General features: G+C 40.7%; 1 protein-coding gene across 1 annotated transcript in view; it reads right to left on the minus strand.

Moving 5' to 3' along the window:
- The window catches only part of MAP3K15 (mitogen-activated protein kinase kinase kinase 15), a 245839-nt gene that overhangs the window by 134232 nt on the left and 94952 nt on the right, over nt 1-16655 (minus strand). Inside the window, exon 6 of the mRNA XM_040338224.1 lies at nt 9769-9875. Coding sequence (XP_040194158.1) covers nt 9769-9875 — 107 coding nt within the window. The remainder of the gene's footprint in view (nt 1-9768; nt 9876-16655) is intronic.

A 16655-nucleotide genomic window follows, 5' to 3' on the forward strand; every position in this document is an offset into this window, starting at 1 on the left:
AGGCAGCTGGTTGTTGACTCCGTGGTTGGCTAGTTCAGGAGGAGGACATCTTCGCAGAACCCGACCCCCTGTGTGCCCCCGGGGCACGCTCAGAAGTGAAGGGCCAACCACAGCAGCCCTTTACCATATGATCAGCTGTGTCCAATAATAGCTGATCACATTGTAAACAGAACAGTACTTTCCTCGCATTGTCACAGCATGAGTAAAGGAGAGCCGGTAACTGGCAATTCTGACAGGCACATTTACACTAATTATTAGTACAGCCCATCAGAGCAGCCTCACCAGTGCCACTTCATCAGTGTCCATTAGTCCTGTCTCATCAGCTCACATTAATGAAGAAGAAAAATGTGTTATTTGCAAAATGTTCTAACAGAAATTTTTTATTTGTTTAGCAAAAAATTAAAACCCCAGTGGTGATTAACCCTGGATGATTTGGCTGCTCAATGACCGGGCCATTTTTTGTGATACGGCTCTGCGTCACTTTAACTGACAATTGTGCAGTCGTGCAATGCTGTACCCAAACAAAATGTACGTCCTTTTTTTCCCCACAAATAGAGCTTTCTTTTGGTGGTATTTGATCACCTCTACGGTTTTTATTTTTGCGCTTTAAGCAAAAGAAAAGCTGCAATTTTGAAAAAAACACAATATCTTTTACTTTTTGCTATAATAAATATCCCAATTAAAAAAAAAAAAAAAACTTCCTCAGTTTAGGCCGATATGTATTCTTCTACATATTTTTTATAAAAGTGATCAAAAGGCGAACCAACGTTCAGTTACGTCAGTTCACCCAGGGGAGCCAACCTGGTCTGGAAGGGGTTAAATACCACCTAAAGAAGGATGTATCTCTCTAAAAAAAAATATGATATATACTGTATATACAGTGGCGAAAAATAATTATTTGATCCCCTGCAGATTTTGTAAGTGTGCCCACTTACAAAGAAATGAAGGGTCTATAACTTTTATAGAGCTGTCAAAGGATGTTGTGGACAAGGTTGTAGACCTGCACAAGGCTGAAATGGGCTACAAGACCATCAGCAAAATGCTTGGTGAGAAGTTTGCCAATGATTCAGAGAAGCGTTGGGAGAAGGTGCTGTGGTCAAAATTCAGCTCTTTGGTATTCACTCAACTCGCCGTGTTTGAAAGAAGAAAATGCTTTGGGGCTGTTCTCTGCTAAAGGTACAAGCCGACTTTGTTGCATTGAGGGGCCACGTATTGTAAAATCTTGGATGAGAACCTTCTGCCTTCAGCCAAAACACTGAAGATGGGTCGTGGATGGGTCTTTCAGCATGACAATGACCCAAAACATACTGCCAAGACAACAAAGTGGCTCAAGTAAAAGCACATTAAGGTCATGGAGTGGCCTAGCCAGTCTCCAGACCTTAATCCTACAGAAAATGTATGCAGAGAGCTGAAACTTTGAGTTGTCAAGCGACAGCCAAGGAACCTTAGGGATTTAGAAAAGATCTGAAAAGAAGAGTGGACCAAAACCCCTCCTGAAGCCTCGTACACACGACAGAGGAACTCGATGGGCGAAACACATAGTTTTCCTCATCGAGTTCCTTGTTAGGCTGTCGAGGAACTCGACAAGGCAAGTTTCTCCATTCCCGTCGAGGAAAAAGAAGACAAGCTCTCTTTTTGGCTCGACGAGTTCCTCGACAGTTTCCTCGTTGAAAAATATACACACGACCGGTTTAATCGGCAAAAAAAAAAAATCCCTGACAGGGATTTGCTAAGAAACTCAGTCGTGTGTACGAGGCCTGAGGCCCCGTACACACGACCAGTTTCCTCGGCAGAATTCAGCTTCCGACCGAGTTTCTGGCTGAATTCTGCCGAGAAACCCGGCCGTGTGTACACTTTCGGCCGAGGAAGCCGACGAGGACCTCGGCGAGGAAATAGAGAACATGTTCTCTATTTCCTCGTTGTTCTATGGGAGAACTCGGCCCGCCGAGGTCCTCGGCGGCTCCAGGACTGAACTGGCCGAGGAACTCGATGTGTTTGGCACGTCGAGTTCCTCGGTCGTGTGTACGGGGCCTGAGATGTGTGCAAAGCTGGTAACCAACTACAAAAAATGTCTTACCTCTGTGCTTGCGGACAAGGGTTTCTCCACAAAGTACTAAGTCATGTTTTGCTTGGGGATCAAATATGTATTTTACTCACTAAACTGCAACTCAATTTATAAAGTTTGTATCATGTGGTTTTTCTGGATTTTTGGTTATTATTCGGTCTCTATCATTTAAAATACAGAACACTAATGGTAAAAATGATAGACCCTTCATTTCTTTGTAAGTGGGCAAACTTACAAAATCTGCAGGGGATCAAATAATTATTTTTCCCACTGTATTTGGGTACAGTGTTGCATGACTGCGCAATTGTCATTCAAAGTGTGACAGTGCTGAAAGCTGAAAATTAACCTGGGCAAGAAGGGGGTGAAAGTGCCCAGTAGGCAAGAGATCTAAAAAAAAAAAGGAAAACAAAAATAGCTCTGTTGCTTAGCCACAGCAGAGCTACATGTTTTTTCCTTCTTCACATACCGGCACAATACACATCAGGGGTACAGAAGAGAAGGGGTGTTTATTGAAAATACAGTTTTGTTCGTTAAAAAGAAAACTTTTTTAGCTAGTTCCTAAATTCAAAGCAAATTTGTCGAGCCTTGGCCTTAATCCCCATTAAAATGCAGATATAATTAATAACATTTCCAGAAATAATCCCAACATTATGAATTACTGAACACACGACTAAATGTCGGGGGATAGTCATATAAAATTTCAAGTTGTTTAAAATTCATGGGACACAATGTCCTGTACAACTGTTATCATGCACAAAAGATTTTCCAATAGTATACAAAGTCACTTATGAAGTGTAACAGAGATGTTGCCTATAAGAGGTCCTTATACTGACCCAATACTAATGAGGCTGTCAGAATAAAGTCTTTTACTGAGATATTTTTTTATACCTATTTTGTACAATGCATACGGAAACTAAAAAGAGCAATTTCAAGCACTGATCGTAATGTTTAGGGATGCAATAGCCTCCAAGCAGATGGGGCACTTTTTAAAAGCACATGTAGGAAGGCTTTTTTTTTTTTTGGTAAATCCAAAAATAGATACTAAAATAAAATATAACACCTTCATAAATTTGAATAAACCATTAAACACAAAATGTATTGATACACAGGGGGATCTAATAGCACCACAGTGCTAAAGGCAAATTATGCTTTGGGATCAATTTTATTTTAATTATTTTTTACTTCACATGATTTTTTTTTCTGGAGATACGTTTATTGTAATGTACAAAAAAACAAAGGGCTTGATTTACTAAAACTGGAGAGTGCATAATCTGGTCCAGCTCTGCATAGAAAGCAATCAGCTTTCAATTTTTATTGTGATAACTACCATGCTGGGAAAGGGATGGGACTGTCCCTGTGCTTGCACTGCAATCAGTGTACAGATTTAAGAAACAAAAAAATCTAGCAAGTGTGTAAACAAAGTTTATCAAAATAAACACTTAAAAAAAAACTACCAGCTAGCAAACTTTAGTTAGTAAAGATTACTTTTTCTTTGTTGAAGCCCCACTCTGGGATAAAATAATCCTGAATTTTGTAGATGGGGGTATCCAGTTCAGGTTTAGGTTTGGATATTTAAAGGACATTTGTATCCTTTATAATAAAGGTATAAAAGTTAACCAGAAAGATAAATTTGTAGGCTAAAATTGCTAGACTATTTGTCCTGATTTAATATTTCCTGCTTTCCCCCCAGGTAAAGCAAAAATCATATTTTTTTTTCTTGCTAGAAAATTACTTAAAGCCCCCAAACATTATGCATTTTTTAAAAGCAGAGACCGTGAAGAATAAAATGGTGTTTTTTTCTATTTTTTATATGTCACACAATGTTTGTGCAGCACATTTTTAGGAAATAATACTCTTTACTGAATTTTAGTGCACACAAATACAACATAGTACCAGATTTTTAGTAAAATACAGGCATAGCCCACTTTTAAGTTGGAAAGTGTAAAATCAGGCTCACTTCTGCATAAAAACCAATGAGCTTCCAGGTTTTATTACCAAAGCTTAATTGAACAAGCTGGGGTTAGAAGCTCATTGGTTTCTATGCAGAAGTGAGCCTGATTTTGCGCTTTCCAGCTTTAGTAAATAAACCCCATTGTGTACTTAAAAGTGGGGTATGTCTGTATAAAAGCTGATGTTAGGCCAAGTAATTAGATAATTAACATGTCACTCTTTTATCCATAGGTTATGCTTTAAAAGTCTTTACAGGTTACCAGTTTAGAGTTATGCAGGAGGCCTGGCACTAGAGTTATTGCTCTTCCTCGACATTGGGGTGATCTACCTCACGTGTGGGGTGATAATTATTTACAGTACATATGCGTGTGGAACTTGCGTATTCATTAGCATTTGCGCATGAGCATAGCGGACAGGGGTGCTTTAATTTTTTTTTACATTTTATATAAATTGATTTATTTAAAATTGTCCCTTTTTTGCAACTTTATTGCTATCACAGGGGATGAAAATAACATCCCCTGTGTTAGCGAGAAGCACGACAGGTCTTCTTTATGGAAAAATCTGAGGTCTGCCCCCCTGGCGGTATTCCCGAGTCTGGCTCGGGGTGGAATTTCACAACCAAAAGCTGTAACCCCGAGCCAGACTCAGGATCGCCTCGCAGCATCCACAGGCAGGGAATTACTTACCTTGTCCCTGGATCCTGCGATGCCTCCCTGCTGTGTGATCAAGCTGTGTCCTCGCTCGATTCACACAGTGCCTGTGTGCCGCCGAGCTCCGTTCCCTGCGACGTTACGGCGCCAAATTCAAAAAAGTAAATAAACACAATACATACAGTATACTGTAATCTTACAGATTCCAGTACTGTATGAAAAAAATACACACCCCCCCCCCCATGTCCCTAGTGGTCTGCCCAGTGCCCTACATGCACTTTTATATAATAAAAACTGTTCTTTCTGCCTGGAAACTGTAGATTGTCCATAGCAACCAAAAAGTGTCCCTTTATGTCAAAAGTGGTTTTAGACCAGCTAGAAAACAGCGATAATAAATTATAATCACTTGCAGAATTGAGCGATAGCGATTTGTGGGGAAATTCGTCATAAAAAAATAAAAGTAATGACAGCGACAATTCTGCAACTGAGCAAATTTCAGTGTTTTTGATTTGATTACATTATTGAATAATTTTTATTATAATTACATTATTTTTTGTTATAATTATTTAAAGTTATTTATTATATTATAATTTATGATTTTGTTTTTCAAACTTTATCATACCCGGGATGTCTACTAGACTCTTGTTTGGACAGATTTAAGTGAGTTATTCCTAGGAATTACAGGTCTACAATGTAAAACGCCAAATTTCCATGCAAAATAATGGTACCGCTTTCAGCACCTAAAATCGGAAAATAATCTTACCGCCAGGGAGGTTAAAAGAATATGGTCAAACCTGAGATCGGTTTGATCAAATGCTTTACAAGCCAGTAATGAGAATACAACTCTCATCACTTCCGGTTTGTTATATCACAGAGGGGAGATGGATATGGATGTATCTTCCCCACCCTCAGAGTAAACAGATACTAAGAAAGTGACACAATCGAGAGAGCCCAGATAAAGGTGGAAGGGGTGCCCTGTAGAAGTGATAGAGCGGCTCAAGTCATGACTACAAGACAGTCTATAGGCAGGAGCCAATTTTGATACCGGGATGATTTCTGCAGGTGAATTTGCTGAATTCTCTGCTATACTCAGTTCCTAATCTCGCTCTTGTGTCTTTTACCTACTACTTCTTTTGACCCAGTGTCCTGCTTGTTGATGAGTCATCAGACTCTGGACCCAAAAAGGTTTTTATCACCAATTTTGTTTTTTTAACTAGGTTTCTGCTGTTTTGTGGCAAACCCAGGCCTGCTTGCTTTACTTAGCACCTGCGGCAGTTATTGCCTCCCATGGGGTGAACCTGGTGGCCACATTCTGGGAGTTACATTGCATAACATTTCATCCACATCATTAGTAGTTCTGATGAAGACTGCGCCCTTCTTTGGTTCTGCCCCTGCTTGTCTCTGTTCAAGTCTCCACTGCCATTGTTCAATGTGCGGTAACCAAGAGCTAACATATGCCGTTTTCACAGATCACAGAAAAATGTTTTGGACACAAGCAGGAGGTGATCTGGACGTTCACTTGTTTTTAAGGTGCCTAGTCCGGCGACTGGTGGCTCCCTGTGCATTTGCAGTGACTGTCATTTTCACAGCAGCTCCAGCCTGAGGATCATTTGCTTCATTCCTGAAACTGTGTCCATATAAGGTGCCTTGCGAAAGTATTCGGCCCCCTTGAACTTTGCGACCTTTTGCCACATTTCAGGCTTCAAACATGAAGATATAAAACTGTATTTTTTTTTGAAGAATCAACACGTGGGACACAATCATGAAGTGGAACGAAATTTATTGGATATTTCAAACTTTTTTAACAAATAAAAAACTGAAAAATTGGGCGTGCAAAATGATTCAGCCCCTTTACTTTCAGTGCAGCAAACTCTCTCCAGAAGTTCAGTGAGGATCTCTGAATGATCCAATGTTGACCTAAATGACTAATGATGATAAATAGAATCCACCTGTGTGTAATCAAGTCTCCGTATAAATGCACCTGCACTGTTATAGTCTCAGAGGTCCGTTTAAAGTGCAGAGAGCATCATGAAGAACAAGAAACACACCAGGCAGGTCCGAGATACTGTTGTGGAGAAGTTTAAAGCCGAATTTGGATACAAAAAGATTTCCCAAGCTTTAAACATCCCAAGGAGCACTGTGCAAGCGATAATATTGAAATGGAAGGAGTATCACACCACTGCAAATCTACGAAGACCTGGCCGTCCCTCTAAACTTTCATCTCATACAAGGAGAAGACTGATCAGAGATGCAGCCAAGAGGCCCATGATCACTCTGGATGAACTGCAGAGATCTACAGCTGAGGTGGGAGACTCTGTCCATAGGACAACAATCAGTCGTATACTGCACAAATCTGGCCTTTATGGAAGAGTGGCAAGAAGAAAGCCATTTATTAAAGATATCCATAAAAAGTGTCGTTTAAAGTTTGCCACAAGCCACCTGGGAGACACACCAAACATGTGGAAGAAGGTGCTCTGGTCAGATGAAACCAAAATTTAACTTTTTGGCAACAATGCAAAAAGTTATGTTTGGCGTAAAAGCAACACAGCTCATCACCCTGAACACACCATCCCCACTGTCAAACATGGTGGTGGCAGCATCATGGTTTGGGCCTGCTTTTCTTCAGCAGGGACAGGGAAGATAGTTAAAATTGATGGGAAGATGGATGGAGCCAAATACAGGACCATTCTGGAAGAAAACCTGATGGAGTCTGCAAAAGACCTGACACTAGGACGGAGATTTGTCTTCCAACAAGACAATGATCCAAAACATAAAGAAAATCTACAATGGAATGGTTCACAAATAAACATATCCAGCTGTTAGAATGGCCAAGTCAAAGTCCAGACCTGAATCCAATCGAGAATCTGTGGAAAGAACTGAAAACTGCTGTTCAGAAACGCTCTCCATCCAACCTCACTGAGCTCGAGCTGTTTTGCAAGGAGGAATGGGCAAAAATTTCAGTCTCTTGATGTGCAAAACTGATAGAGACATACCCCAAGCGACTTACAGCTGTAATCGCAGCAAAAGGTGGCGCTACAAAGTATTAACTTAAGGGGGCTGAATAATTTTGCACGCCCAATTTTTCAGTTTTTTATTTGTTAAAAAAGTTTGAAATATCCAATAAATTTCGTTCCACTTCATGATTGTGTCCCACTTGTTGTTGATTCTTCAAAAAAAATTACAGTTTTATATCTTTATGTTTGAAGCCTGAAATGTGGCAAAAGGTCGCAAAGTTCAAGGGGGCCGAATACTTTTGCAAGGCACTGTAGTTACATGCCGATCACTCTACCTGATCTTGTGAGTGCATATATGATGTTTTTGCTACATCAATAAAGCTTACCACACTATGAAGCTGTTTTGTTTTTTTTGCGCCCCTCTTTTTCTTCTGTTTATTTTTACTAGTTTTTTAATAAAATAGAAATTCTACCACCAGACCTGCTGCGTAACTCTAAACTGGTAACCTGTGAAGGTTTATAAACTGTTGCCTATGGAGATTTTTTAGGTACCGTAATTTGGCACCGTTCCACGAGCATTTGCAATTGTAAAGCGTGACACGTTAGGTATCTGTGTAAAAAACAATTGAATATTATATTGTGTTTTGTGCAATAAAGTTTACTTAGGTGTATTTTTTCCTAAAAACCGCTATGCAAATACCATGTGACATAAAAAATTGCAACACCCACAGTTTTATTCCATAGAGCCTCTGCTTAAAAATAAATATATAGAGAGTTTGGGGGATCTAAATGATTTTATAGCAAAAAAAAAGCAGATTTTTACACTTATTTTAGCAGTGTCAGAATAGGACTGGGGGCAAGTATTGTACTGTATTTATCGTCATATAACACGCACAGGCGTATAACATGCACCTTCATCTTAAGAGGGAAGGTTCAGGAAAAAAAATTACATTTTAAATAAAGAACTTTGAAGCAAAATAAGGGTCAGTCATCATCAATGCAGCCTGATCAATGCCCATCTGCAGCCTCAAAATTGCCCATCAATGCAGCTTGATCAATGCCCATTCACAGCCTCACAATTTCCCATCAATGCAGCTTGATCAATGCCCATCTGCAGCTTCACAATTGCTCATCAATGCGGGCTTGATCAATTCCCATCTGTAGCCTCACAATTGCCCATGAATGCAGCTTGATTAATGTCCATCTGCAGCCTCCCCATTGCCATGAATGCAGCCTGATCACTGCCTATCTCAGGGTAGGGGGCAGGATGAGCGCTGTCAGATTACATACAGTGAGAATCTCCTGTTTACTCGGCGGCCTCTTTAATACAAAGTCCCACCTCCTGGACTGGCTTCTATGATAGACAGAAAATTGGTCCAATGCCGGCCCAGGAGACGGGACTTTCTATTACAGAGGCCACTGAGTACACAGGAGATTCTCGCTGTATGTAATCTGAAGGCGCTTATCCCACCCCTTCCCTATTCTCTCCAAGGCAGCCCAAATTGCAGTATCAGCGTATAACACGCACACACTATTTTCAACCGATTTGCAGGGTGAAAAAGTGAGCGTTATACGCCAATAAATACAGTATTCAGTAAGCTAGAAACAGTTACCAAAATATAAAAACCCATTGTGATGAATCAGGCCCCGTACACATGACCGAGCTTCTCGGCAGAATTCAGCCAGAAACTCGGTCGGAGCTGAATTCTGCCGAGAAACCCGGCCGTGTGTACACTTTCGGCCGAGGAAGCCGACGAGTTCCTCGTCGAGCCAAATAGAGAACATGTTCTCTATTTCCTCATTGTTCACTGAGGAAAGTTGGCTCGCCGAGATCCTCGGCGGCTTCACACAGAACTCGACGAGCAAAACGATGAGTTTTGCCCGTCGAGTTCCTCAGACGTGTGTACGGGCCTCAGTATGTGTTCCTACCTAATGTCATAAAACCAAAATCTATCTATGGGTGGGATACTGCACTCTACGTCTTAGCTCTGAGCTTTGCACTGCCTTACTGAACAGTCTCGATAATGTACATATAGGTTTTCAGATTCAATCAGTTACAATAAATCGCCAGATTTAATGCTAAAGGTATGCCTTTTACAATGAACTGAGATTTACACTTGATGCAAAAAAAAAAGAAAAAATATCTTACCGATTGAGAGCAAAGGCATAATGAAACTTTATATTATGCTGATCTGCCAAGTCACAGGTTGGCAGCATTTCTAGTGTTTCCACAAGTCTGACCATGGCATCATAATCCTGAAATGAAAAATGACAACATCTAGCAAAATCCTCATAGCATTACATAGATCAAATATCTTTTCGATACACAAGAAAATATTCGTACAATGATTCAATAACCTAGTGAACCCTTGGTCACCGCAAATATCCAATCTTGACCACATTTGGACCATTCAAACTGAGCATCTTACAAAAATATTGACTTTTTGAGATCTCCCATCAGGTTCATTATCTTCTTCTGCCCACAAAAGAATGCTGAGTGCGTAGACCTAAGAACCTGTGAAAACAACTTGTAAGAAGAACACCTACATGTAACTTTCTGTCTACCAAAACTAAATATGTCACTTCTAGGAGGACTGATCCTTTAATAAATTAGCAGCTAGTATGTAAGAATAGCAGTAACCAAAAGCTGACAGAAAACAGTTCTGTGGGAAAATATAAAGTCTAGTCTAAGGCCTCATGTACACTGCTGCGGGTAAATGGACGTTTAGGAGCGGTTGGGTGTTTTTTTCAGCTGCCCTTGAACTCTCCTCAATGTTATCTTATCAGTACATGTATACAGGGTCGTTTATAGTTGTTTCTAGGCAACTGAGTTTAGAAGCTTTTTTAAAAAAAGCTTGAAAACACACTGGTAAGTGTGCCCGACTGAAAGATTTCTCTCCCAGTAATTTGATCGAAATCCCTATGAACCTTTGGGAGTTCCTCTCTCCTCAGAAAAATGATAAAAAGAAAGGTATATCTTTCTTCTACGATGTGTTATCCTCCCAACTCTTTACCAAAAACACAAATATGCTGAAATGGGAAAAGGATCTGGACCAAATTTTTTCCCCGACTCAGTGGATTAAAGCATTTCAAACAATAAGTAAGTCATCCTCTTGCATTGAACACTGGGATAATGCCCAAAAAATAATTAATAGATGGTACTTAACACCATACAAGTTATCCAAAATTTATCCAACAGCATCCGACATCTGTTGGAAATGTAACGAGCAAACGGGAAACCTCCTGCACACGCTTTGGAGTTGCAAGACTCTAAAAAGTTTTTGGAACTCTATCTCATCCTTTATCGCCAATCTTACGGGCAACCTTACCAAGCTTACTCCTACTAACGCATTATTAGGTATAGATCTAGACAAATACCCCACTTTGTATAGGACTATTGTCTTACATATTTTGATAGCCTCAAGAATTACAGTGGCCTCTCTATGGAAATCCGCAGACGCCCCAAACCTACCAATGGTTATCACCAGATTAAACACCCAAGCTCAATTAGAACTATTATTAGCCTATAAGAATGATTCTATAATCCCCTATCATAGAAAATGGAAAATGTGGTTAACCCACCCGAAAGCTTCCAAATATTTAAAAGATTCCTTACTTTAATAATCTTCCTATAGTCTGAAGAATAACAGTATAAAATACTGAATCTTTGGTATAGATAATGACTAACGGCAGCCTTTATTTCAGTTTTCTCCATCCCTTCCCCCCCTCCTTTATTTGTCTTTACTTTAGCTGTATAGGTGTACCACTGATCATCTTGGTGACCTCCCAGTCCTACAGTTTGTACCCAATTGGGGTAGACTGGCCTAGGTCGCTGAGTACCATATTCTTTTTCTGTTAAATGTTTGCCTGTACATGGTGATTATACTACTCAAGTTGTATATTGAATGCAACTATCTCAAGTGTTGTAAATTGATAAACCCAATAAAAATGTATTGATAAAAAAAAATTTTTTTAACATGCTTTTAATATATATAAGAGAGCTAAGATACCATTAAAAGCGTTCATACATTTTGAAACCAAAAAAAAAAAAAAAAAAAAAAAAAGCTTGAAAACCTGTGTAAATGCGGTAACTCACGTTTGGTCGCATTTCATTTACAGGCTTTTTTTTATTTTAATACGTTTTTATTTTTGGCAAAACAGACGTTTTTAATAGTCTGTTACCATCTGTCAAGTTGAATCGTTCAGGAGAGGTTGTAAAACGTCCCGTGTACATTAAAGGCCCATACACACAATCTGAGTTTTTGACAACAAATGTCCGATGGACCTGTTATATCGGACAATCAGACTGTGTGTACGCTCCATCGGACAAACGTTTTCGTTTTTTCATCGGACAAATGTTCGCTGTGAAAACAGACAAACTTTCCGGCAACAAATGTCCTACATCGGCTAATCCGATTGTGTGTACACAAGTCCATCGGACTAAAGTCTAAAGTACAAACACACATGCTCAGAACCGATGCTAAAGATCAGACAACAATAGCAGAAGTTGCCCAAAGGGTGGTGGTAAAGAGCTGAAAAACCACGTGATTTGGTGAAAGATGGCTAAAAAAGTCCTGCCGTGTGTATGCAGAACAAGTTCACGGACAACGCCCTTCAGACAGAAATCCACGGAAAAGTCTGATGGAATCGTGTGTATGAGGCTTTAGTGTAATTTTTTTTTTTTACCCTCTACAATAAAGGTATGGCACCTTGGACTTATTCATTCAAGTGTTTAGATATTTTTTAAATGTGTCAAGGCTGCGTCTGTTTGCGCAGACACAATGCAGCCACTTTCATTAATTTCTTTTATAACAACAGGAATAAAGAAACTGGAAGTATTGCATAGAAAATGTAACTTTACCCCCAATCTGTATAAATATACCCCATTGTATCATCATGAATCAATCTACATTCAGTCTTTGTTAATGGAAGGAATACAGCAGCGTGATTTATTTTCTGTGTTTTCTCTAAATTAGATTACATCAACTGTTATCTGCTTTGAGGCTTTGTTTCTTTCTTTTGCCAATAATTTGTTAGAAACCCAGTAGGCAATTAAGGCAGATTAAACATTTTCCCTTGTGAATACACTGGCTCACGTAAAGCAACCATCACTCATTTCCCCTTTTATATCTTCCAATACAAATGTTTTAATAAGGAGTTATCTATAACCATTTTCTAATGTTTTATTTATTTTTTTACAAAAAGGACAATTTATAATTATAAATGTGAGTATATTTTTTTTTACTCTAATCATATGTTATCATTATATCTATAGTTGAGGACATACGTGTCCACGTGGTCTATGCCAGTGTGGGCTCAGAGGTATAAGAATCTTTCTGTAAGAACATCCCATAGTAAAAAAGAAAATATTAGTGTTGCATTTCCCTGCATACTGACAGCCTAGACTGTGTCTAATTTGGCCATTTCTGACCTTCCTAGGGTGAAAGAGAAGGGGGGGAAAAAGTATCAGGCCCCGTACACACGACCAGTTTCCTCGGCAGAATTCAGCTTCCGACCGAGTTTCTGGCTGAATTCTGCCGAGGAAACTGGTCGTGTGTACACTTTCGGCCGAGGAAGCCGACGAGGAGCTCGGCGAGGAAATAGAGAACATGTTCTCTATTTCCTCGTTGTTCTATGGGAGCTCTCGTCCCGCCGAGCTCCTCGGCGGCTTCAGGGCTGAACTGGCCGAGGAACTCGATGTGTTTGGCACGTCGAGTTCCTCGGCCGTGTGTACGAGGCCTCAGGCTGTGTTCCATGTGTCTTTATGTCCACATTTCATAAAATGAAAAATGTATGCATATCCAACATTTATATATTATATATTGTTTCAATAATTTTGTAGGTTCTTTCACGCTCACAAAGAAATATTTAATTCGCAAGCAAAGTAAAACTAGCACCTGTTCTGATCATTTTATAAATAGCCTTTTAACCCTTTTCTGTCCATTGGTGATTTATAAACAGCCTGACTTCCAAGTGATTAAAGCAGTAGTAAATCACCCAAAAAATAAAAAATAAATTGTGCCCCTGCAGAATATTGTCCTAATGAGCTAGTATGCATCACATACTAGCCCATTATTACAGACTTACCCTAAAACGGCACGCTGTCACCACTGACAGGGCTTCTATCTTCACCTGGTCTTCCTTCTGGGTTTGCAGGCACCGGCCATTTGAATGGCCAAGCAGCGGTGACGTCACTCCCGTGCATGCGCGGGAGTCACTGACACGGCACAGCTCTCTCAATGGACGGCATGCTGTCCATTGAAAGTGCAGTGCGAATGCATCCTTGATGCCACCAGCTGCTACTAAAGTAAATATCTCCTAAACAGTGCAGCAGTAGGAATAAATAAAGAAGCAGACTTTACTAACACTACCACAGTGGTCATCAACCCTGTCCTCAGGGCCCAAATTTATGTATTACCTTGCTCCCCAAGGTAATACATAAGTAGCGCTACCCCCTCAGGAGCCACTGGTTAGATTTGGGATCGGCGTAATTATGTTACCTCTGTGATGTGTCTAGGGATGAGGATGATGAGAGTAGTGATGGAATGTCCAGACAATAGGGTGACGTTTTCAATGCTTTTATTTTCCGGCCCAACACGAACAACAATCAACTTGAGGTAGATAGTACAGGTTGGTGAAAGAAGAGAACTTTGCAGATTCAGGCCTATGGATAAATGGAAGCAGTCCTGCTTCTAGTAGCAACTCTTACTTCGTCGCCACTCCAGCCAGAGTGGGTGTAGTGCCCCCGGACAGGTCCCTCTCACAGGCCTGGCAGCCGGAGCATCACTAGAACTTCTGGGAATGGGAAGGAACAAGTCTATGCCACCGACTTGGCTCTAGTAGATTTAGGACAGTACTGAAACCTCTGCCACAGGCCCAGCACTCAGGAACGTGGACAATAGAGCGAATCCTCCCAGTAACACAATTTTGCCTGAATCTCCCTCAGGTAGACTTGATAGCTTGGGGTCACCGACTGACAGTTTGCAGCATACAACCTGTCAGTGTCCGGGCACCCAGATCCCCGATGGATTGTCTAAGCCCTGTTGGATCACCTGCCTCCGGGCTCACCTGACTGACTCCCCACCGAACAGCACAACTCACTTGGGATCTTCTTCACAAGATGGGGAAGACCCAGTAAATCACTGGGGTCCCTCTGCAGCATCAGTTGCTCCGGGCCACGAGGGCCCAAAGTCAGGAACTCCGCGTGGCATGTGCGCCCCGACCTGGTAGGCCAGGCCGGGGCCCGTGATGTGCGCACACCCTAAAGGGGGGTGCCACACCTGGAACCAGGAATGGACGAAGACCCCAAAAAATGCAGTCTGTCACAGAAATACTCTCCCCCAGCATGCCCCGCGAGGGAAATACTCCTCCAATTGGCTGCTGGGGAAAAGCAGCTCCGCCTGGACCCCTCTGGCGCCACCTGTCATCCGGAGATGGAACTACGTCCCCGGAGCACAGAATGACCCACAGGACAACCCAGAACCGACAGAACCAAATTTAGCAAAACGACACAGATAAGAGCAAGGTAACTCTCTCATCCCCCAACTAAATTTAACACAGCACCTTTACTGAAAAAGTACACAGGCGCTACACATAAATTCGGGCCCTGAGGACAGGGTTGATGACCACTGTGGTAGTGTTAGTAAAGTCTGCTTCTTTATTTAGATTAGAATACTGCAATCACTGAGCAGCAAATTACATCACCTGTGATGTATTTAAGTTATCTGGCAAACCTGGCCTGTTAGTGGGCCCTGAGGACAGGGTTGATGAACATTGCGCTATCATACAAGCTCACAGTCTTGTGCTTAATTGGCTGGCGCAAAAAAGCAGGGGGAACAATAGGGATCTAGTAGACCCCTGATGTCTCTATAAACAGAACCTGCCATGTGAGAATGCTATCATATAGGGGACTTATTGCTATTTTTGTGAAACCATTAAAAGAAAACAAGTATAAAAAATATAAATTCTAATAAAAGAAAATCAACAAAAGTGTTTAAAAAGCAACACTGTCACCAGGCATACACACATGAATTGCACATGTGCATGTTTGGCATGCACGTGTAGACAGAGATTGCATAACATATTTCAAGATATAGTATAACCACGAATGTCGGAGTGAGAGCAATAATTCTAAAGCCATCATTCACTTAAAGTGTATGTAAAGTCACATTGTGACTTTGTTGGTATCCCCTCAGGCTTAAATAATTATTATCTACAGCGTGCGTTTTATTTTAAATGACTAGGCTAAATACTTTTTGTGGTCACATGACTCTCTTTCTCCGATCCAAGCAGAGCAGCAGGAGTGGCTGAGTTTCTCTGTGATGTCAGACAACCAGCAGCGGGGATCACATGACTGCACAGCTGAGGGATAAAAAACTGTATTTAGCCTTGTCATTTAGAAAAACATACACGCTGTAGTTAATAACTGTTTAAACCTGAGGGGAAACAACTATTTTTGCTGCAAATTGCAGCAGAATATCGGCAAGAAGGGGCAGGTATAAGATCAGCTCTCATACTCACAGGCAGGGAGGAAGGGGGAGAGAGAAGAGGCTCAGAGCAGGGAGCAGAGTGATGAAGGCACGTAAACCGACAACGGTGATCAGGACTCAGCAGCCATGATTACTGTGGTCAGCACAGACAGGGGGACACAGGAACAACATGTTAAGAAGGGAAAAATTACATAGCACAAGCACTGTGCTATAGATAATGCCTTAAAGGGACAGGATCTTTTATTTTTATTTTCTTTAGGGTTACAACCACTTTACCTATAAATTGATAACATGTAAAGGTTTTTAAAGCACAGCCTTTGGATAACAGGTTTTTGCCCCGTCACAGGCACAGGAATTTTCAGGCTGTACATGATGGGAATCTATATACTCAACACAACCCCATCTTTTATATTTTACAAAACATGGATATTATATTGTGTTTATAAGCATTAGATTTCATTTGTGTGTATTTTTTGCTGAAAAAAATTCTGTGATAAATAGTTGCACAAATATTGTGCAATACAAAAATTGCGACTACCCACATTTT

Source organism: Rana temporaria, chromosome 2 (genome assembly GCF_905171775.1).
Source record: "Rana temporaria chromosome 2, aRanTem1.1, whole genome shotgun sequence".
Lineage (NCBI taxonomy): Eukaryota > Metazoa > Chordata > Amphibia > Anura > Ranidae > Rana > Rana temporaria.